Source organism: Bos mutus, chromosome 5, assembly GCF_027580195.1.
Source record: "Bos mutus isolate GX-2022 chromosome 5, NWIPB_WYAK_1.1, whole genome shotgun sequence".
In the NCBI taxonomy this organism is placed as follows: Eukaryota; Metazoa; Chordata; class Mammalia; order Artiodactyla; family Bovidae; genus Bos; species Bos mutus.
Window position 1 is genome coordinate 15504673 of NC_091621.1, and position 22546 is coordinate 15527218.

The 22546-nt window shown below is 38.2% G+C and overlaps 1 protein-coding gene across 2 annotated transcripts; it reads right to left on the bottom strand.

Annotated features, from left to right (window-relative positions):
- Positions 1-649: 649 nt before the first annotated feature.
- On the bottom strand, positions 650-21814 carry PTGES3 (prostaglandin E synthase 3). Of its 2 annotated transcripts, XM_005903448.2 has the most exons (8): positions 21483-21809; positions 6548-6661; positions 6331-6400; positions 5681-5779; positions 4122-4211; positions 2673-2735; positions 1789-1813; positions 650-1557 (listed from the first exon to the last, which is right to left on the bottom strand). In XM_005903448.2, coding segments are annotated over exons 1-8 (483 nt in total). In that variant the 5' UTR covers positions 21485-21809; the 3' UTR covers positions 650-1537. The 2 variants fall into 2 exon arrangements, with proteins under 2 accessions (XP_005903510.1, XP_005903511.1); XM_005903449.2 differs by lacking the exon at positions 2673-2735 and having other exon boundaries at positions 21483-21814.
- Between the last annotated feature and the right edge of the window lie 732 nt (positions 21815-22546).

Below are 22546 nucleotides of genomic sequence, written 5' to 3' on the forward strand. Positions count from 1 at the left end.
TAAGTAGTAAGATTTTCTATTTGTACCATTTCAAGAAAATGGCTTTGAGTATCATTTGGAACAATTATATACTTAACAAGGAAAGAAAAAAGGTTGTGTTTTTCCTTCTAAATCCCCACAATACTCTATCCATACCTATTACTACATTTGCCATTTCCCAAGTTTCTTTTCACTATTTGTCCCAAGGCTTAGCTTGTGATATGTGCTCCCCGAGTATACAATTACCTAAAGGATTTATCTTTGTATTCCCTGCCCCCAGCACTTTAACACTGCCTGTAACAAAGGTCCTTAGTGTCTGACATGAGAAAGTACTGAAATATGAAGCATTTCTATGCTATGACAAATACACAGAAGCTGGAAGGAATAAAAAGTGCCAAAATGCGAAAGCTCAAAGATTTAGAGGAGGACAACACATTTAGTTTTATTTCAATCAAATCACAACACTTTCTTTTCCAACTGTTGCAAAGTGCATCTACAATTTTCTATTACAGATCCACTTTTAAAAGGTTTTCTGTGACATTATAGCAAGCCTTTGTTTCCCCCAGAGGAATATTCCCAAATTCTTCCTCAAGTAAAAATAAAAACTCCATTCCAGTAAATGGCAATACATGAAATTACAGTAAACCAGACACTTGAAAGGATAGCCAAGAAGTCTTCCAACAGTTTATTAGAAAGAATGTAGACATTAAAAAAAAATCCTCACTGTCATGAACATAAATTGAGGTTTTCAGCCCAGGTACAAGCTGAATCCAAAAAAAAAAAAAAAGGAATAAAAAAATCCAATAGTGTATTAACATTTTTTTCCACTCATTTGCCATACTGACAGTGCAAATACAAATTTGGTCTAAATGTACAGACTCTCAAGCAACAATGTACAGCCTTTCTTCGTCCTCCATGCTAAGAGATGTAAAAGTTTAAGGGTCAAACAATACCAAATGTACAGGCTTCAAAACCATCTAAGTTAGGGCATTCACTAGTTTTAGCTAAGATACATCTGGAACACTGACAAGTGATCACTTACATACAATAATGTGAAGTAAATTTTTTGAAAAATAAAACTTTAGTGGAACAATCCTGAAGGATATGCCAGAGGAATAACATGTTACCAGTTTAAAGTATCAACCAATTCTTTCAGCCACTTTGAGTCCATGTTCTAAAATCTAAAATTTAGTTACTTTCCCTAAGCCAGAGAGCTTCCTATCATGTCAGTATCTAAGTTATGAGTAAAGGAGACTTAGGTGAGATTTTTATTTATCACAACTGCTGTGTCAATTGCTTAGGACCTCAACAGCATCATGGAAATCTGGGAAATGTTCATGCACAAGGTTATTGCCTTAGCTGACTTAAAACTGCCCCATACAATGGTACATATCAACCCTTAGTGAAGCCTTAAAAAAAACAAACAGGTTGAAAAATGGGTTAAAGGAGGCAAATACAGCATCTGCCTTTAGAGCTATCAACTCAGGAATTCTCTCAATTACGAAATCTTGCAGAGAAGTTATTTTTCTTTCTCAAAATCCAGCGATGACAACATTCCTTACTCCAGATCTGGCATTTCTGAAAAGAATTTTTAAAGATTAGTATAAATTACAAGAGGATAATAGCCCAACAACCTTGAATCATTCAAATTTTTGCTTTAGCTATTTGTTAAGAGGCCATAAAGAAATAATCACATATCTTCCATAATCACGGATCTAAGAATTTTAAACAAGTAACTTCTCTATTTTGAGAATTTGGTTTTTGATGTGAAATGTCTCTGTGTAGATCTATTTTTACAAAGATACTTACTTTCATCATCACTGTCTTGTGAATCCTGCAGAAAGAGAAATAAAAATTTCAACCAAATTGCGATAAAATGTTTCTCCACTAACTGAACAGTCTGCCTTAAAGTTGAAGCACGATACTTTTGACCAAAGTAGCAGAGACATGTGGTTACATTAATCTCATGAACTTATCAATGGACTTAAAAACAGGTTTATTTAAGATGAACAGTATGTACAGCTGAGGATATATCTTCCTATAAGATGTGTGCCTTTTGGAGGGAATTGAGCCCATCCTTTGAATTCCTTTCTACTAATCAAAATGAATTTTTCTATAAAATGGTTTCTCTCTTGGCATTTAATGCAAGAGAAAAATGGCTCAATATGAAGACCACTGGAATGACACAAGACAATGAACTCTAATCCTAACTGTTGAACTATTTAAATAAATATTTTCCAAACTAGATCGAAAAACTTTCTTAAAGATGTTAACAGAATGCCAGGTGGGAAAATGTTGAGAAGAGTGGACCATTATATCCTCCTTACAGATTCACAACATCCATCTGTATACTATATGTCTCTCTGACCATTCTGCTGTTAAAACCTGTTTAACTTTGTCAAAATATTCCCTAAACTGTTAATTGAATAAGGCATATGTCTCTGTACAATAATTATTCTGAACTATAAATCTGGTCCCTTTAAGAATGATCCATGGGACACCTGTTTCCTAGTAAGTATCCATCCCTCTAAAATGAACACTTCTAAAAGAATTGGTTTTCCCTGTAGTATTTTTTAGGAAAAAAACCAACCAATGGCAAAAAAAAAAAAGCAGTCTTGATTTATATAAAACAACCTGTAAATACATTGTTTCTTACTATTTTATTAAACATAGAAAAGAATTTATAGACTTACATCATCTGCTCCATCTACTTCTGGTAAATCTACATCCTCATCACCACCCATGTTGTTCATCATCTATTCGAAGTGTAAAAATTAGTTTTAAAAATGATGTTAAATTAAGCCCTAATTATTAGGTTGCACACTCCAGAATAAACCTTAGCTCTGCCATAGATTTCCACCAATTAAAAAAAAATTCAACTATAGATTAGTTAGGTACTTTCCTTTCTGGAAAAAGTAGATTTTATGTAATTATATAAAATCCTGAAACTATAGTAGGAAGTTAAGAGTAAGTTCTCATTGAAGAAAAGTGAAATTTTTAAAATTCAGCCAACAAGATACATATGTATGATGCAGAAACTAAATACCATAATCCTGAATAGCAGGTACCTCTGGTGACTAAAAATGGGATTATTTTTAGTTGTAAAGTTTTGTATGTTCAACTAAGTGGCATGTGTATTATGGTATTCTCATTGTAGTTTTAAATATTGTGAAGAATCAATGGTAACTTAAAAAAAAAAGTCCTTTGGGCTTATTAGTTTGTATAAAAGGCCTAAATACTGAATTCAGCTAAACAACAGTAACTAAGTTGAAAACAGAAAATAAACATAATCCTTGAAAGAAAACATATAGGCTGTGTAAAATACTCTTACATACTTAAAATAAACTGGGCCCAATAATAAGAACTGCATTACGTAAAGAGGTATAAATAAGCAGACTAAATAATTCATATGAAACTTCAAAAAAAAAAAAGAACAACTTCAAAAACACATGCTTACCTGAACTTCAGAGTTCGAAGGGGTCTTAAAAAGATACTGACTCAAAAACCTTTCAGTATAAAAATCCTAAGCATCTACTCTCAAATAATATGAGTAACTAGTGAAGAGTTTTCCTACATCTGAAGACATTAAATACTGGTTAAGTTTCTTTGAGCAGGAAAAATACTGAGAAGGCTCCAAGTGCAATACTAGATGTCAAGATGCAATGGCAACAGATGCAGAACTGAATACATTTAAGAGTTTACTTAGGAGATTGGTAAAAGTTGTGACATGCACATCTGGGTAAATGGTGGGACCAATTACTACAGGTAAGGAGTAGCACAGTTTAGGACAATGAATATCATTTCTCCCTTCTCTCCTTTGAAATCCAGGTGCCAGAGCCATGTGAGAGATGTGTAAATAAGAAACTGCATACATGAAATTGGGTACTTACTTTTTAACTCTTTTTTTCCCCCCCAAAGAAACAGTAAAAATTAGCTGTGTTGTACTGACCATAGAGTTTATTTTTTTCCTTACACATCAACTTTAGAACTTAATACTAGTTTTTATAAACTCATAAAAAACCAGTCTTGAAACTAAAGTAATGCAGGTCCTTACATATCACTAGGCCTTTAAAACCAAATTAAACTGACTAGAAATAAGTGTACTGAGAGGGAGGTGGAAGAATGCATTTAAAAGAACTTACCTCAGAGAAACGATCAAAATTAGACATGTCTTCATCGGAATCATCTTCCCAGTCTTTCCAATTATTAAAGTCCACACTAAGCCAATTAAGCTATAGATCAATACAAATATCACCCTCTGATTAGATTATTGAATTACGGGGTTCATACTCACTAGCAAGGCATGGAATCAGCACAAAAAAAGAATAGACTAGAAAAATCAGAAGTTAAATGCAATATATATTAGTAAATATAGTTTCATGAAGTCTCAGTTGTCAGAAACCTTTTTAAAAAAATTCACTAATAGAAACTATTCAAATTCAGATAATTAACTTACTATTTTTTAAATGCCACCATGATATACTCTCATCTGATATTTGAGTAATTTATACCTTTAAGTCTTTCTCTTGAGTGCAAAAGAGCCTGCATCAATTAGTGACTGACCTTATTCTGACCACCCTCGGTATTGACACTAATACATTTCAAAGTAGAGAAAAGCGTATAGAACACAGGGCCTTAATAGTAATACGCCATGAAATAAACACACTATGATTCCTCATACCAATTTTTAAAAATACCAGTTCCAGGGGTATAACATTGTCACTCAACATCTCCAAGTACAAAGTGATTACCTTCCAAGTCCACTTATTGTCTGTCACTATAAAATTGACTCCTTGTACCCCTTACCTACCCCTTCAACTCCCCCTCCCCTGCTGGTAATCATCAATCTGTTCTCTGTATGTGTCTTTTAGTTTTGTTTGTTGTATTTTTTAAAATTAGGTTTGTCTTTTTCCTTCTGACTCATTTTACTTATTACCCTCAAGGTCCATCCATGTTGCTGCAAATGGCAAGATTTTATTCTTTTAAAATGGCTAACTACTAATCCACAAACAGACACACACACACCGGTTTATCATTCATTCATCAATGGATATTTTGGCTGCTTCCATATTTTGGTTATTTTAAATACTGCTGCAATGAATAGAGATGGCACACATTTTTTCCAGGTAGTGTTTTCATATTCTTCAGATAAATACCCAGAACTGGAATGCCTAGATCATATGGTAGTTCTACTCTTATTAATTTTTTGAGAATCTCCATACTATTTTCCATAGTGGCTAAACCAGTTTATAATCGCAACAACAGCATTTCTTATTGGCCTTCTTGACATCAGCCATTCTAACAGAAGATGATATCTCATTGTGGTTTTAATTTGCATTTCTCTAATAATTAGTGATGAACCTGGGCCAAGGCAATGAAAGCCTGGAATCCTAATCACTAGGTCACCAGGGAACTGCTCTACCTGTTCCTCTGTTGTTTAATTTTTATTTTATATTGGAGTATAGCAGATGTCTGCCCCTTTTTTAACTGGATTGTTGTTGCCGAATTGTAGGAGTTCCTCATATACATTAGATATTAACCTTTTATCAGATACATGATTTGTAAATATATTTTCCCATTAAGTAGGTTGTCTTTTCATCTTAGTGATTTTCTTTGCTGGGCAGAAACTTTTGAGTTTGATGTCACTTATCTTTAATTATTTAAAAATACCTAACTTTCAAAAAAAGGAAAAGAAACCTACCTTTGCCCTTTCTTTTGTTAACCTTGGCCATGACTGGCCAGATTCTCCTTTTCGTAAACAACATAAAATCGATCTGTCTGTTCTTTTATGCTTGGAATCCTATAACAAAAATAAGTGTTTTAATACTGTTGTAACTCTCTAGTATCAATATAGGATACAAAGTTGCTTGTTGTCATTTCTTTCCTCCTTATTTCTTTCCCTACACCCTGAAACATCCCCTAGGCTACTGAAGATTTCATAAGCTATCCAATAGCAAAAATATCATTTTTTTTGCCTCCCCTGAACAAGGTGAATAGCATAAAAAGTTTTAAAAAAATTAGTAAACATGGTGTAAGCATAGGACATACTTAGCTACATCTATGCTTAAATAAGACAAGCATCAAGAGTACCATCCTTATATTAACTACACTGCAATTTTAAAAAGGTTAAAAAATACAGTACTGTCCTGAGTCCAAACATTGATAACAACAAAAATAATATGCAGAGAAGCAGTTACAAGATGGAAAACAATGCAAACCATACAATTATATTTTAGCCTCTGAACTGTTAAGAATTATTATTTATCTCTAAAATGAGTATTTAAATTATGTCCATTTCCTCACAATTTAAATTTAAATTTTTTTCGGGATTAAAGTTTCAAAACTACTTACATTTGGATCAATACAGTGAAAAAGATCAATTTCATTTAAATGTTTAAAATTATCACTTCCTCCAAGACAACTGTACAAAAAAAAGGGGGAAAATGAGTTTCTTCAAAGAGGTAAAGATTAGTAATAACTTCAGAGAAAACACAAAACAAGCAAACCAAAGCTATTCAAGCTGTCTGAAACAAGTATTTCATCCAATGATATAAAAAGGGGAATTTACCTGAACGTAAGTTTCGATTTTTCAAAATTTACATTAACATCTTTACTGTCTTCAACACAAAATTCAATGAAGACATAGTCCCTCCGATCGTACCACTTTGCAGAAGCAGGTTGCCTATAATGAGATAAAATTAGACAAAGTTAAGCTGAAGTTCACTAAGTGGGTATTTACATAACCTCCGAAATTTAGCATATAAGTAACATACTTCTTTTCTCCATCAGAGCATTATTTTGAGGGAGTATATTACAATTTCAAATGTGAACTATTAATATGTTTTTCCCCTAACAGGTGCATTTCAGGTTAAAATGCAATGATACCGTTCCCTCATAGGAAGGGATTTTAAAACATAAGACCAAAATGTTCAATGGAGTTAACCATTTAGGTAGCCCTGTTAAAATTTGTGTGCTACTTCTTTATAGCCCTGCTCTTAAAAATTCAACTTCACATGATTTAAAAGAACTAATCCATTGTCATATGAAATACAGTATGCAACATTTCTACTTACAATTCAAGAAACTGGGGGAGGAATTTTTTAGAAGTATGAGAAATGACAGTATTTCAAAGTTCTGCCTAAAGCTCTACTCATCCATCAAAAATTATGTTTTAGAATGTAGCTAAAAATCTGCTAGAAGCAAATACAGTCAAATATGGTTAATTAACAGGCAGTAAAGATTATAAGCGCTTCCCAGGTGGTGCTAATGGTGAAGAATCCACCTGCCAATGCAGGAGATGCAAGAAACATGAGTTTGATCCCTTGGTAGGGACGATCCCCTAAAACAGGAAATGGCAACCTAATCGGTATTCCTGCCTGGAAAATCCCATGGACAGAGAATCCTGGTGGGCTACAGTCCATGGGGTCACAGAGAGTCAGACAATACTGAGTGCACACACACACAAGATTACATGTGATAAATAAAATTTTTCTTTGTTATCTTCAAGACCAAGACAGGTTACTTCGATAAATACACACTCATAAAATTCCAAGAATTCTCACACACACACACACACACACAGGCATGCGCACACGAAGAACAGGTAGATTAACAGCACTTGCCTCTAAAGCATGAGCCAGAAAGAGAAAAGAAAGGAAATAGAGCCATATCAATCTCAACTGTTACAATTATTTAAAAAACCATTTATTTTGCATTTTGGGTGCAATTACTTTTTAACAATAAGTATGTCCCACTTTGATCACCTAAAAATCAAAGTTACAGGAATTATTTGTATTTTTTAAACTTTTCTATAAACCCAAAACTTCAAATCAGAACTTTTAAACAAATTAGTTATATTGTCAAACAGTACTCATAAATCAACTCAACACAAACGAATTGTTTGCTTCCAAAATTCCCAATCCTAAGGTGTAACCGTTTCAAGTTCTAAAATGTTACAGCCACAGCTCATTAATATTTTTACACAATGGTTACACTTGTGTAATGGTTAAACTAGTTGCCACACACTACTCTGGAACACTGATATCAGCTCTGAAATTAAAAGTTATAAATGGTGGGACTTCCCTGGTGGTCCACTGGCTGAGACTCCAAGCTCCCCATGCAGGAGATCAGGTCCGATCCCTGGTCAGGGAACCAGATTCCACAAGCCGCAACTAGGGAGCCCACATGCCACAACTAAGACCCAGCACAAGCAAATAAATATTAAAAAAATATATATATAAACAGCGATTTCCAAAGCCGAAATACCAACAAATCATTTCTTTAGGCATCTACTGGCAGACTGGGGTGGGATTTAAAAACGTCTTTGAAAAATGTCTATGACTTCCCTGGTGGGTCAGACAGTAAAGCGTCTGCCTACAAGGTGGGAGACCTAGGTTCGATCCCTGGGTCAGGAAGATCCCCTGGAGAAGACAATGGCAACCCACTCCAGTACTCTTGCCTGGAAAATCCCACGGATGAAGAATCCTGGTAGACTACAGTCCATGGGGTTGCAAACAGTCGGACATGACTGAGCGACTTCACTTTGAAAAAGAACCAAACTTCTGTGGACTAAAAAAAATAAAAATCACAACTTCTAATGTCATCATGTCAATGTACATAAAATAAATGATTTAGGAGTTTATTAATAGGTTCCAATAGGCCACACATTACCTCTAGTTCATTTTCTTGGCAAAACAGCTTTCTCAATATGTGGTAATATGTTTGGCCTTTTCTATGCAGCTTGTGGGATCTTAGTTTCCCAACCAGAGATCAAATGGGCCTCCAACAATGAAAGCACCAGCAGTCCTAATCCCTGGACTGAGAAGGAATTCCCCCCATGTTTGCTCTTTAAAGGAAAATATTTAGTACTTGTTAATTCATTATTGACTAGGGAATTTTTGCAAAAACACCAGTGGCTGGAAATTTGTTATATAAGTGAATATTTAACATCTCTGGTCAATAATGTTTGGGTAACAAATGTTTGGGCTTCCCAGATGGCTCAGTGGTAACGAACCTGCCTGCCAATGCAGGAGACACAGGTTCGATCCCAGGGCTAGGAAGATGCCCTGAATAGGGAATTGACAACCCACTTTAGTATTCTTGCCTGGGAAATCCCATGGACAGAGCCTGGCAGGCTACAATCCATGGTGGTCCAGAGTGTCAAACATGACTTAGGAACTAAACAATTAAACAAATTAATACCTCTTTGGTCAATATTATGTTGGAACTTCTCTATGATCCAGTGGTTGAGAATCTCCCTTTGAAGGGGACTTGGGTTGAGCCCTGGCTGGAAAACTAAGATCCCATATGACTCAGGGAAACTAAGCCCACTAACTGCAATTACTGAGCCCAGGGCTCTGCCAATAAGAAGCCTGCATACAGCAAAGAGGCCACATGCTACAACGAAGACCCAGCACAGCCAAAATTTAAATAAATAAAAATAAAAACAATGTTTTGCCCACTGGAGGCAAAAAAAGTATGGTGTTTCTCTCCTTGGCCAGTGACAATTTGAAAGAATGATTGCAAATTGATCCAAATACACTGACTATAAATACTCCAAATTTATATTAAAAAACTATCCACAATTCTAGATCACCAGAACATGAGATACAGCTCCAATTCTTTACAAAAAGGCAACTAAGAAGAAAGAACAGGCATCTATCCTGTTTTCCCTTTATGAATGTTTAAATTTTGTTTATCCATTTACATTTTATTTTTGGCTGCACTGGGTCTTCACTGTTGCTCTCAGGCTTTCTCTAGTTGCAGTGCTCAGACTTCTCTTGTTGCAGAGTGCAAGTTCTAGGGTGTGCAGGCTCCACTTCTGGCTCTAGTGGAATGCAGGCTCAGCAGTTCTGACACACAAGCTTAGCTGCCCTGTGGCATGTGGACTCTTTCCAGATCAGCAATAGAACCTACGTCCTCTGCATTGGCAGAGATTCTTTACCACTGGACCACCAGGGAAGTCCCCTTTATGAATCTTTATTCATGATACCTGAATAGGACCATTTCCTGAAGGAAGCTTCCTTACAGAATTCTAGCTCTGGTATGGAATAAAACGTGAGGGGCAAAAACAAAAAATAAAATAAAATCACCATTTTTCAATTTTTATACTGATTTGGCAGTATTCATCAATAAATAGGACCATGAGTAATGATTAGATGAACAGCAGATAAAGAATTTATGATCTCAGCATCACCAAAAGTGGGACAACCAGATATTTACCTTCTGATTTGATCAACATGATTCATTCCAATCTAGAACCTAACTGTTCTAGATTAAAAGAGACCTAAGAACTATTGAACAAGCACAATTTGTAAATCTGGTATGCATCTCAATTCAAACTGAATATAAAAAAGATTCCCGAAACCACGGAAACCTGTCCTAGATATGGACAGAGTATTAGAAAACGTGAAAGCTCGTAGTTTTGTTAGGTGTGAAAGGCACTGCTTTACAAAGGAAAAAAAAAACTCCACTCGATTAAAAGAGAAGTACGTGAGGCTTGCTTTAAATTAATTAAGGAAAGGAAAGGAGGAGAGAGAAAGCTACGTGGCAATGACCTGCTAAACGTTCAAACTGCTATGGGTAGACAGGTTTATTATTTTCACACTTTAGAAAAATGATATTAAATGGTTTTGACACAGAATGGTTTGTTTCTTTAGAGCAACATAGTCTAATTGTGAAACTGTGTTATTTAAAAAGAAAAATCAATCTTTTCCATTCAATTAAGACACAAAACAACAAAGACTGCAATAGCTACAGCCCAGAAAATGTGTCTAGGATTTATTGTCCAATTGTCACTTATTCTCAAGTTTTAGTAATCGTTGTTTTGGTAAACAGAATTGCCTGTTGTCAAAGGTACCTAAACTGCAGATGTTCCTTATTTAAAGGAACATGTCTGGGATTTTCTTCAATATAAAATCCACTGGGGAAAAGGGAGGGGGGTAGATAAAATAAGAATAACCCTGTACTGATAAAGGTTGAGACTGAATAATGGGTTTCTGAAGAATTCATTGTAGTATTCTCTCTTTCCTGTTTTGGGGGGTGAGGGGGGAGTAGTATCGCTAAAAACAAATACCCAGATTTTTTTTAAAAAATGAATTTTTATTGGCCCAAGTTGACTTACAATGTTGAATTAACCTGATTAACGAGAATTCTTCTCCCAGCATGTTTACCAATGGCTATTTCAATACTGGTAAACACGCTTTTCCAGCCAATTGAACAACGTAATCTGAAATAGTTAACAGCACCGTTTACCATGTTAAAGTAGAGTGTTTACCTTCTTCACGGAGAAGGCAATGGAACCCCACTCCAGTACTCTTGCCTGGAAAATCCCATGGACAGAGGAGCCTGGTAGGCTGCAGTCCATGAAGTTGCTAAGAGTCGGACTGAGCGACTTCACTTTCACTTTTCACTTTCATGCATTGGAGAAGGAAATGGCAACCCACTCCCGTGTTCTTGCCTGGAAAATCCCAGGGATGGGGGAGCCTGTTGGGCTGCGTCTATGGGGTCACAGAGTTGGACATGACTGAAGTGACTTAGCAGTACCTTCTTCAAGTGGAGTTATGCATTAAGAACCTATAGTAATGGAGGAGGAGCACCACTGGTGACCTGGCGGCTCTATCAAAAACCAAGTGCATAAACTCTTCGGTTTCTGTTCATATCAAGGACAATGGAATCTGGGAGGATCTTTCTTCTTTCCTTGAATTCACATTCAGTAATCTAGATTTACATCATTGTTATGGCCTGAATTGTGTCCCAAATTCCTATGTTTAAGTCCTAAACCCCCAAATTCCTTTGTTAAGTCCTAAACCTCATGTGACTGTATTTGGAGACGGGGTCTTTAACATAAAATGAGGTCTTAGAGTGGGCCATAATGCAGTATGACTAATGTCCTTATAGGAGATCAGAATAGCTACAATGAAGCAACCTAAATGTCCATACATAGAGGAACGGGTGAAGAAAATATGAAGGTATATACAATGAAATATTACTCTCAGTTGTAGAAAGGAATGAATAACACCATTTGTAGAGACATGAATGGACCTAGAGTTTGTCATACAGAGGGAAGTCAGAAAGAGAAAAACAAGTATCATATAATATCGCTTATATATGGAATCTAGAAAAATGGTACACAAGAACTTATTTGCAACACAGAGAGAGTCAGATGTAGAGAACAAATTTATGGTTACCAAGCAGGGAAGGGAAGAGTGGGAAGAAGTGAGAGATTAGGACTGACATATACACACTACTATATATAAAACTGACAACTAATGAGAACCTTTTGAATAGCACAGGGAACTGTGGTGACCTAAATGGAAAGGAAATCTAAAGAGAGGATATATGTATACGTAACTGATTCACTGTGCTGTACAGCAGAAACAAACACCGCACTGTACTTCAATAAAATTAATTTTAAAAATAAATTAATTTTTTACAAAAGATTAGAACCATTTAAGGGAAGACCCTGTGAAGACAGATGAAGGCCATTTGCAAGCCCAGCAGAGGCTTCAAAAGAAACCAACCTTTCTGACGCCTTGATCTTGAACTAACCACCCTCCGGAATTGTAAGGAAAAAATTTTTACTGTTTAAATCACACATCCTCTAGTACTTTGCTATGGCAGCCCTAACAAACTAATACGATCATTTACCAGATAATACAAGCAAACTCAAATGATCCAAATCAGAGGTTGGCCCAGGAGCCATTTGGTGTATATATATACATATGCATATATATGTGAATAAATTATTATTTACTTTTGGTTGTGCTGGGTCTTCATTGCTTTGTGCAGGCTTTCTCTAGTTGTGGTGAGCGAGACTACTCTTTGTTGCAGAGCATGGGCTCAGCAGTTGTGGTGCACAGGCTTAGTTGTTCCACAGCATGTGGATTCTTCCTGGACCAGGGACTGAACCTATGTCCCCTGCACTGGCAGGTGGATTCTTATCCACTGTGCCACCAGGGAAGTTCTAACTTTTGTAATATTTAAGAGTTGCAAAAATAAGAATGTGAGACAGGGATACTCATGCTTATGGCCTGTAAAGTCTAATAGTTACCAAGTGACCCCGATCTAAACCATCAGAAAATACGAGAGGAAATCCTACCCTTAACCTAAATAGTAACAGACACACATACTCACTCACTTGAAAGGCAAACCAAGTGTTTATGAAATTCCTTTTTGTCTTCTGTGAGGATCATATCACATCACCCTTTTTCCTATTAACCCAGAGAAAGGCTGATTTTAAACTCTACCATCTAAATTATGTTGGATTTATCTCTAGTCTTATACAAACCCTGGCAAAATCCCGCACTACCGTTCAAGTCTGTTAATCCATTTTTTAATACTAACATGGATGCAAAACTTTTTTCATCTCTCTATACATTATGTGAATAAGTCACTAATTACAACACCACCCAAAATCCCTGAAGTGGGACATTCCAAGTTCTTCTGACAAGTATTTTCAAGTTCAATATTTAGGGCTATGTCAATTCGAGCAATTAAAATTTGCATTACCTAAAATTCTCCTCTGTAGTTTTGACTAAAATTTCTTAGTTTGTCTTAGAATGAATGACAGAGTGGAAACCACATTTGTTCCCAAATACTACTTTTAACATACTAGAATCTGGTGCATCTTAACTATGGTTTGTATGAAAACAATAAGCACTTCTCTCCTTATTTTAAATTGGAGAATGATTCTTTACAATGTTGTGTTGGTTTCTATCTTACAACATGAATCACCTGTTAAGTATTCATATGTTGCTTAGCTGCTCAATCATGTCTAGACTTTTTAGCAACCCCACAGACTGCAGCCCACCAGGCTCCTCTGTTCATGATTTTCCATTCAAGAATATCAGAGTGGGTTGCCATTTTCTACTTCAGAAGATCTTCCCAACTTAGAGATAGAACTCACATCTCCTGCACTGCAGGCGAATTCTTACCACTGAGCTCTGAGGGAAGGGCACTTCTCCCTTTAAAAAAAATGGACACACCACTGACTTCCCCTAGTGGTCCAGTGGTTAAGATGCCATTTTCCCAATGCAGGGGTCATGGGTTCTTTCCTTGGTCAGGATCCTGCATGCGGTACAGATTGGCCAAAAAACAAAACAAAAAATGTTCTACTTTTGTAAAAGTACTTAAAGGGCTTGAAAAATGTGATATGAGCACATGCTAAATGACAAGAATCTTTGTGATAAAACAAATATTGTTAAATGTGTTTTGGGACTTCCCTGGTGGTCCATGCTCCCAATGCAGGGGACCCAGGTTCAATTCCCAGTCAGGGAACTAGATACCGCACATCTCAACTAAAGATCCTGCATGCCACAACGAAAACTGAAGACACAAAGTGGCCACAACTGAAACCTGGCACAGCCAAAGTAGTAAGTACATTTTGAAAAGATAAATCTGGGCTTCCCTTGTGGCTCAGTGGTAAAGAATCTGCCTGCCAATGGGTTCGATCCCTGGTCTGGGAAGATCCCATGTGCCACGGAGCAACTAAGCCTGTGCAGACTCTATTGAGTCTGTGCTCCAGAGCTTGAGAGTCGCAACTACTGAGCCCTTGTGCCACTAATGAAGCCCACGTGTCCTAGAGCCCACGCTCCCCAACAAGTGAAGCCACTGCAAGGAAAACCTCGGGCACTGCAACTAGGTAGCAGCCCTCCCACTGGTAGCAACTAGACAAAAACCCATGCAGCAACAAAGACCCAGCACAGATAAAAATAAATAAGAAATTAAAAAATGTATTAGGTTTTATCTTCAACTGATGGGCACATATAGAAATTAATCAAGCATAAAAAGTTAAAGTATTACTTTTTTACCGAAAGGCCAATTTCTTTGGATGTAAAAAAAATTGGAGGGGAGAAGAAAAGGGCAGAATCTCTTAAAAGAGAATCTATGGTAATACCACTCAATTAATTAAGAGAAAGATCAGTCTGATCAAATTATAACTAATAAATATTCCCAAAATAAACATTTCCCTAATAAAGGGCTCACAAACAAGTCAAATGTAATTTGAGGATATATACTCATTTGGTGGTACTTCTTTTCCAGATTTCCCCAAATACAGCAAAGTCTCAGTTAACAGAATCTAAAGCTATAGATGACTCTCACCAACTTTACCTTTCAACTACTGACCAGCAATCTACTTTTCAATCTATATGATATATAGCTGAATTTGACCAAAGATGTGATATAGCAGAACACAGGACCAGCTGTAGAAGATCTGAGTTAGTCCCAACCTTCACTGTCAAGAACCTCATAGTCAAGCCTTATAGCTAAGAGATTTATTTTATTTTTTTTAAATTTTATTTTTAAACTTTACATAATTGTATTAGTTTTGCCAAATATCAAAATGAATCCGCCACAGGCATACATGTGTTCCCCATCCTGAACCCTCCTCCCTCCCCACACCATCCCTCTGGGTCGTCCCAGTGCACCAGCCCCGAGCATCCAGTATCGCGCATCAAACCTGGACTGGCAACTCGTTTCTTACATAATATTCTACATGTTTCAGTGTCACTCTCCCAAAACTTCCTATCCTCTCCCTCTCCCACAGAGTCCATAAGACTGTTCCATACATCAGTCTCTTTTGCTGTCTTGTACACCAGGTTATTGTTACCATCTTTCTAAATTCCATATATATGCGTTAGTATACTGTATTTATGTTTTTCCTTCTGGCTTACTTCACTCTGTATAATAGGCTCCAGTTTCATCCACCTCATTAGAACTGATTCAAATGTATTCTTTTTAATGGCTGAGTAATACTCCATTGTGTATATGTACCACAGCTTTCTTATCCATTCATCTGCTGATGGACATCTAGGTTGCTTCCATGTCCTGGCTATTATAAACAGTGCTGCGATGAACATTGGGGTACACATGTCTCTTTCCCTTCTGGTTTCCTCAGTGTGTATGCCCAGCAGTGGGATTGCTGGATCATAAGGCAGTTCTATTTCCAGTTTTTTAAGGAATCTCCACACTGTTCTCCATAGTGGCTGTACTAGTTTGCATTCCCACCAACAGTGTAAGAGGGTTCCCTTTTCTCCACACCCTCTCCAGCATTTATTATTTGTAGACTTTTGGATCGCAGCCATTCTGACTACAATTTGAATATTATTCAATAAACAAGTATTTATTGAGCACAATACCAGGAACTGTCTAGATACAACTGTCCAGAGATAAAATCCTGTGCCTTTAAGAAACTCACATTCAAGTTGGATGACATTTAGCCCAAAAGTCTTCTATGAAACATGGGTGTAGATGGTTCAGATCCATTACTAGTTATGGTTTATCTTTCTTAAAGCATAAATATGTGATACACCATAAGATACTTGTGTTGGGTAGCACTTTGAAAGGTAACTCATCTGTGTATTTAACTGTAAGATACATTATGACATACAGCCTCACATACTTTATTCAGAAGTAATGACAGTCCCCTATGAGTTCATTTTTAATGGAACATGATGTTTGTTTGAATTAAAAGATCACTTTGAATTCTAAGATACAACAATAGTAATCAGAAGACTAAATTTTTTTTAAAGTAGAACTTAATGGAGTAAATATACTCTATGTTTAGAGGATAAACTAAACATTTCTAGTAAATGGAAAGCTTCTTAAAGACTAGAATCACTCATTTTTAATATACCTAGACTATTTTTAAACATCTAGAAAAATTATAGGGACTTCCCTGTGGTCCAGAGGCTAAGACTCCACGCTCCCAATCAAAGGGGCCCAGGTTCTATCATCCCTGATCAGGGAACTAGATCCCACATGCTGGAACTAAGACCAGGCACAGCCAAACAAATAAACAAACATTAAAAATAAAAAAAATTTTTAAAGGAAAAAAAAAATTTTTTTTAAAGGAGAAAACAGAAAAAAAGTTTAAAAACGATGTCACAGAAGTTCAGAATAACTGACACTTTAAGTCTGGAAACTGGCCTATCATTTACAAAAAAAGAAACTGGTAATCTATTTCAGTTTGTATCAAGTGAGGAATGATATGGAAACATGAATATTCTGCTAAAAAATAAGAAAAGCAGTTCCAGTTAGTTAAGTATTATCAAAAGTCCTGCCTGTAAACATCTAAAACCAAACTCTCTTTCACATATTCTTTGCTCACAGAAACCCCGATATCCTTCTCATATTTTCAGATCTTCTGTATGTCAGTTGCACTACTATGTAAAACTTTCTGGAAAAGTGATCTGAATATACATGTAAGTCCAATGATTCCCAAACTGGGTGCCAAGGTGGATCACAGCTCTATGGGAGAATTTACAGAGCTGTCACAGGAGATTTCAAATTTAAAAGGAATTCAGCGATACTCAGCTTCAGTCAAGATACCAAGTAGCTCAGTTTCAACAGTAGATTATTGCACTATATCCTTCTTCTCCACTAAGTTTCATCTTTGCAAAGCTGGATTTCTGGAGACTGTTCTAATTTAAAACTAACAAAATAACACAAACCAAACACAAACAAACAAAAAAATCAATGCGGAATTGAGATGGAAGTATCCAATCTGATTTCAAGGTATAACAAGTGATAGAGTGCCCAAAAAGCAGACACCTTCCATTAATAACCATAGTTATTCAAGAAACTACATTTTTCTTGCAATTTATGTGTATTAGTTTTCCAAAGAGTTAGGAGGTTGTTAGGACAAAGCATTTAAGTTGTTTGGATCCAACTACCTCATAAATAGAACTGCTAGGTTATGCCATTTGGCTGTCTAGCAGCACCATTAAAAAACTAACCAACCCCAGAACAGTTAACAACAAAAACAGAAACGCTACCAAGACACCAAGGGGTCAATGAACCTTTGTGCTAGTTCCTTTCTTTGGTAATTACCACTTTAAAATATAAAAGTGAATATGTTCTTAAATACACTATTCCCGCCCCAACTTAGTGCCTTACTTCCAAGCAACTCTATGACTTTCCCACTTTTGTGCACATACCCTTTTAACATTGTCAAACCAGGTACAATTTTTAATTTTCCTTCATATAAATAAAACTGAAGCAAGGTCACTCTCTCATTGCGTCCATTACAGATTTCAGAGCCTCATATCTCAGGAAGTGGCAAGGTTTTAATAGAAGCAGTTATATTAGATAATAAAACTGAGCTACAGACATGTTTAGTGATCGTGAAGTCGCTCAGTCGTGTCCGACTCTTTGCGACCCCATGGACTGTAGCCCAGCAGGCTCCTCTGTCCATGGGATTCTCCAGGCAAGAATAATGGAGTGGGTTGCCATTTCCTTATTGGAAATACAAGGACCACTTGGACAATTATTCTCCCTTTTCATAAAGTAGGGGAAAAAAAATTTCTGTCAGAAATTCTAGGTTCAAATCATAGTTGAAGAACTAAACCTTGTAATAATACTCAAAATTTAAAAAAACACCTCTGTGACTTACATCCTTTCAGTAAACAAAGACAATTAAGCATAGCGAGGTGGAAAGAGCCCTGACATAAACCCTTTCTAGCAATCAACTATGGGTACATGAGAAGATCAACTATTGCATAGACAATCCACAAAAAAAACGTTTTATTTGGCTCTGGAATAGAACACAGGTGAATTGGCATCTTCCTGGAAAACCAAAAGTTCAAAGGTGTTCTGGGGAAGTCAGCTTGTAAATGTAAAATCTATCACTGCCAATCTACACAGCAAATAACAACACTTTAAAATACACTAGATACAGCAATTTTCAATTTAGTGTTTCAGAACTAGACTGATTCTAAACAGTTGATATTACAAAGGTATTTTTTCCTGGGATGCAATTATCACTAACCACCTATGACTCCACAATGATACAGCTTCTAGAAGATCTTTAAACACAATTCAACAGGAAAATCTTAACAATACATACTGGTCTGCACTCAAGTCACCTGTCACTTTGCTTCTACTGCCTTCTAGTGCAAACACAGAAAAAAAAAACGAAAAGAAAATCCAGTTGCCAGGTTACAGTGGTTAGGAAATCAACACTGAACAAAAGCCATCATCAGTTACTCTTAGCTTATAGACATTAACCATATGCTGTATGGTCATTATTACCATTTGTTTTGGAGATTGAAAACAGATGGATTTTATTTTGGGAATAATCTTACAAAGCTGAATGATGGCAAAGTAAGTACGATGTTAACCAACGGTAACAATAGTCACAGTAAGTTTCTGGACAGTGTAACAATTTAAGTAAAAGACACTGGAAAGAATGACTTCAAATAGCTCAAATCTAAACATTTTACGCCATCTCTTAACAGGTTCAACTTAAAACCAACTACAATAGCTTAAAAAAGAAAAAGTAAAGTAGCACCCTCTGCGGGGGATTTGTGTGGGTCTTAAACAGAGGAGAGGTCCTCAATTTCAGCATTCTCTAAGGTAGGAGAATGACTTCCCTGGTGGCTCAGACGGTAAAGCGTCTGCCTACAACGCGGGAGACTTGGATTCGATCTCTGGGTCGGGAAGATCCCTTGGAGAAGGAAAGAGCAACCCACTCCCGTTCTGGGGAATCCTGGTAGGCTACAGTCCGAGAGTTGGTAGGCTACAGTCCGAGAGTCGGACACGACTGAGCGACTTCACTTCTATATAAACTACTAGACAAAAGTTTAAAAACTTGAAAGAAATTTATCTAGGGAATGACGACTGAAGAGCTAAGAAGTGATAAAAAGCAGACCCTAAACCCTTGAGATGTCCGGCAAAAACGTCTTTCTCCACAACTAAAACAATGTTTCCAGCAGACATCAACAAAATGAACCCTCATCAGCCAAGATTCTTCCTAGGACTCTTACTAAAAAGTCGTTTCCAACTCAAGTAACTGACTCATAATACTCATCTTGTAAATTCATTCAGTCATTAATAAGATCTCCTAGAGAACTTGCTAGAGGGTATATATGGAGTTATCTTACAACGAATGAGATTTACCTGGACTCTTCAAAACACTCATTTTGAAAGTAGCATTCTTAACTATAGACAGACTGCTTTTAGAAATAGTGATTGTTACACTTTTCCCGAGTTCTTTATTTATAATACAAATACTTAATATCTCTTACCTATTTAACTATTTCATGTGACCTCCCAGAGTGCTTCTATTTCAAACCATATTCAACGTACTATTTCTTCGTGAAAAGATTTGCTTGGCTACATTTAACCTATTAAAAGTTGGTAATGCCTTACGTGAGGATTCATGTTCTCACAGTTTTAAAAACTGACAATCTTTGTACATTATCTGGAATACGGATTTCTTAAGAGTAAAAGCACAAACTACGTAGATTAAAATCTATTATATACTTTTGGGGGTGGAGGAATCCTTTCAAATTCTAACATTTACAATAATACACGCGTTCTTCTCAAGGCTTATTTTCCATCGTTAACTAGCTCTGGTGTTTTTTTCCATATCCATTTAGATGTCTAACTAACTATACTCACCTCAAAATCATTATTAAGAAAACCCTTGAAAGTGCATTATTTTTTCCAGGAATAAAAACTGTTCCCCTCAATTGCTCTCCATATGCAATTTTTAGGAAGCATTTAGTGCCAAAAAACTCTCACATCTGAAAAGGTAAAGCTTTCCCTGAGAAAAATTTACAGGCTGAAAGTGGCGGTGCCAAGAATTCTCATTTGGTTAAAATCATCAAGGTTTCCCTGTATCATAAAATTTCTAAAGTATCTAGTCACCTCACATAAACAAATTTGAGCCAAAGTAGTGACATACCTGTTTCATCCTTAAATTAAGCTAGGATAACGAAAGCTCGCCTAAAGTTTAACATAGAACACAGAAAATGTCCACAAGTATTTCTCGACTCCAACACGTGCAGAACTCCCCGCTCAATGGTAATTCCTCGCTGCCAGGGACACGATTGAGTTTTGGCAACCTTCACTCCCTTAGCGAGACTGGAGTCAGGAGGAAGTCTGGAAAGACCATACTCAAGCAATCACGACACCCGAGAGGGAAATTAAGTTGCGAAGAAGGTATGGCCTCCCTCCAGTCGCCTAGAAGTACCTGTCGCTCGCGGGGGAGGGCCGCGTGGTGCTCTACGACGAGCTCCAGCAGCCTCGTGGTAGCACCCACCGCAGGTGCACTTGGCCCCGGGCCTAGTCCCAGCATCACAGAGCGACAGGGGCAAACTGCCCCTGGAGCGGAGCAGAGGCCCACGAGGGTCCACGCCTCCAGGGCGCCCGCGTGGTCAAAAGCTCACGGGAGATTAAGGCCTACGGCTAAGTTACCGAGAGTTAGGAGCGGCCCGCCCGGCCGATGGGGGGTAAGTGGGATTTCCGGCACAAGCAAGCCAAAGGCCAGTTTAGAGGTGGGGAAAGCGGACATCGGAGGAAAAATGTCCTCCACCCGCCAACGGTAACCGGAACTAGGATAATGAACCTCCCACCCCCAGGCAAGAACGATTTCCACCGAGGACGAAAGCCGAGGGGGCCGAAAGAGGGGGAGGGGAAGGGACGGCTTCCCGGCAGCCCCCCGCGCGGCCTCGGCCTCCCTCCCGGACGACCTTCTCTCGGCGGGGTATCGCACTCACATCGTGAAACGGGGCAGGGGGACGGGCGAACGGGTTGGCGGGCCTCTCCGGCGGCAGCTCCTGGGCAGGCGACTCCTCTCCGGTGGCGACTCCGGCGTCTTCTCCCCAGTCGCGGCCTCTTCTCGCTTTCCTCAAGCGACGGCGGCGGCGGGCTCGACCTGGCTCCCCAGAATGCACCGCGCGGGGAGAGCGACTCCTCCGGTCGGAGAGAAGAGGAAAGTGTAGGAAAAGGGGCGCGAGGACGGAGAATGAACGTGCGTGCGTGCGAGCGAGGGGTGGTGAGGCCGGGCGGCGGCTGGTGACGCAGCAAAATGCCCGGGCCTAGCCGCCGCGCGTGCGCACTCTTTGTTTTCGGGGTCCTGCGCGGCTTTCTAGAGATATCTACGGAAAGGGCGGGGCCTCCCAGCTCCTTCGCGATCCTTCCCGGCGCTGGCTCCGCCCTACGTCCGCAGCCTCTGGCCGGACTGGTTCCCGCCGCTCCTCCCGCGCTCCACCCTAGCGGTGGAAAACCGTTGGCAGTCTAACCGCCGCGCCACGCGCCTCGGACTATCTCCCAGAAAAACGGCCGTGTTGACCGCGGGAGAAAGGCCGAGGCGAAGGGTGCGGAGCCCAGAGTCTCGGAAAGTGAAGTGGAGGTTCGGTTACTCTTAAAGAGAATAAACCAGTCCGCTGAGGAGACTGCACCGCAGAAGCCTCTGCTGTTCATATTTGCGGAGAAGGGCTAACTTCTGAATTAAGGGCCTGGGTCCACCTCGCCATCTTTCTGAGGGTTGGAGATCCTGTAAAGAGGCAGAGAAAATTTGAGGTCTTTTGAGGGGGAACATTTTTTTACCCTTTGGGCCCGGCATTTGCACCTTGTTTGAGAAATTAGTGCTGTAGGTGAGACAGGAAGGTTATTAGCCGTTTAAGTTTGTAGGAATGGAGAGATTAGGACACTCCTGTCTGCAGGTGCATCAGTTGGGGGATAGGCCCCCCTCCCATCTTTTTCCAACAGTTTTTTGTGGAACTGCCGGTTTGTATAAGGCACTGGTTTAGGATCTAGAGCATTGGTGAACAATCAACAC

Bases quoted from the DNA above. Each gene is read 5' to 3' on its own strand.
- PTGES3 (XM_005903448.2), bottom strand. The intron at 4,212-5,680 runs GTAGGTTTCTTT...ATTGATCTATAG, and splicing joins TAACAAAAGAAAGGGCAAAG to CTTAATTGGCTTAGTGTGGA. The intron at 1,814-2,672 runs GTAAGTCTATAA...CTCTTTCTGCAG, and splicing joins AAGTAGATGGAGCAGATGAT to GATTCACAAGACAGTGATGA.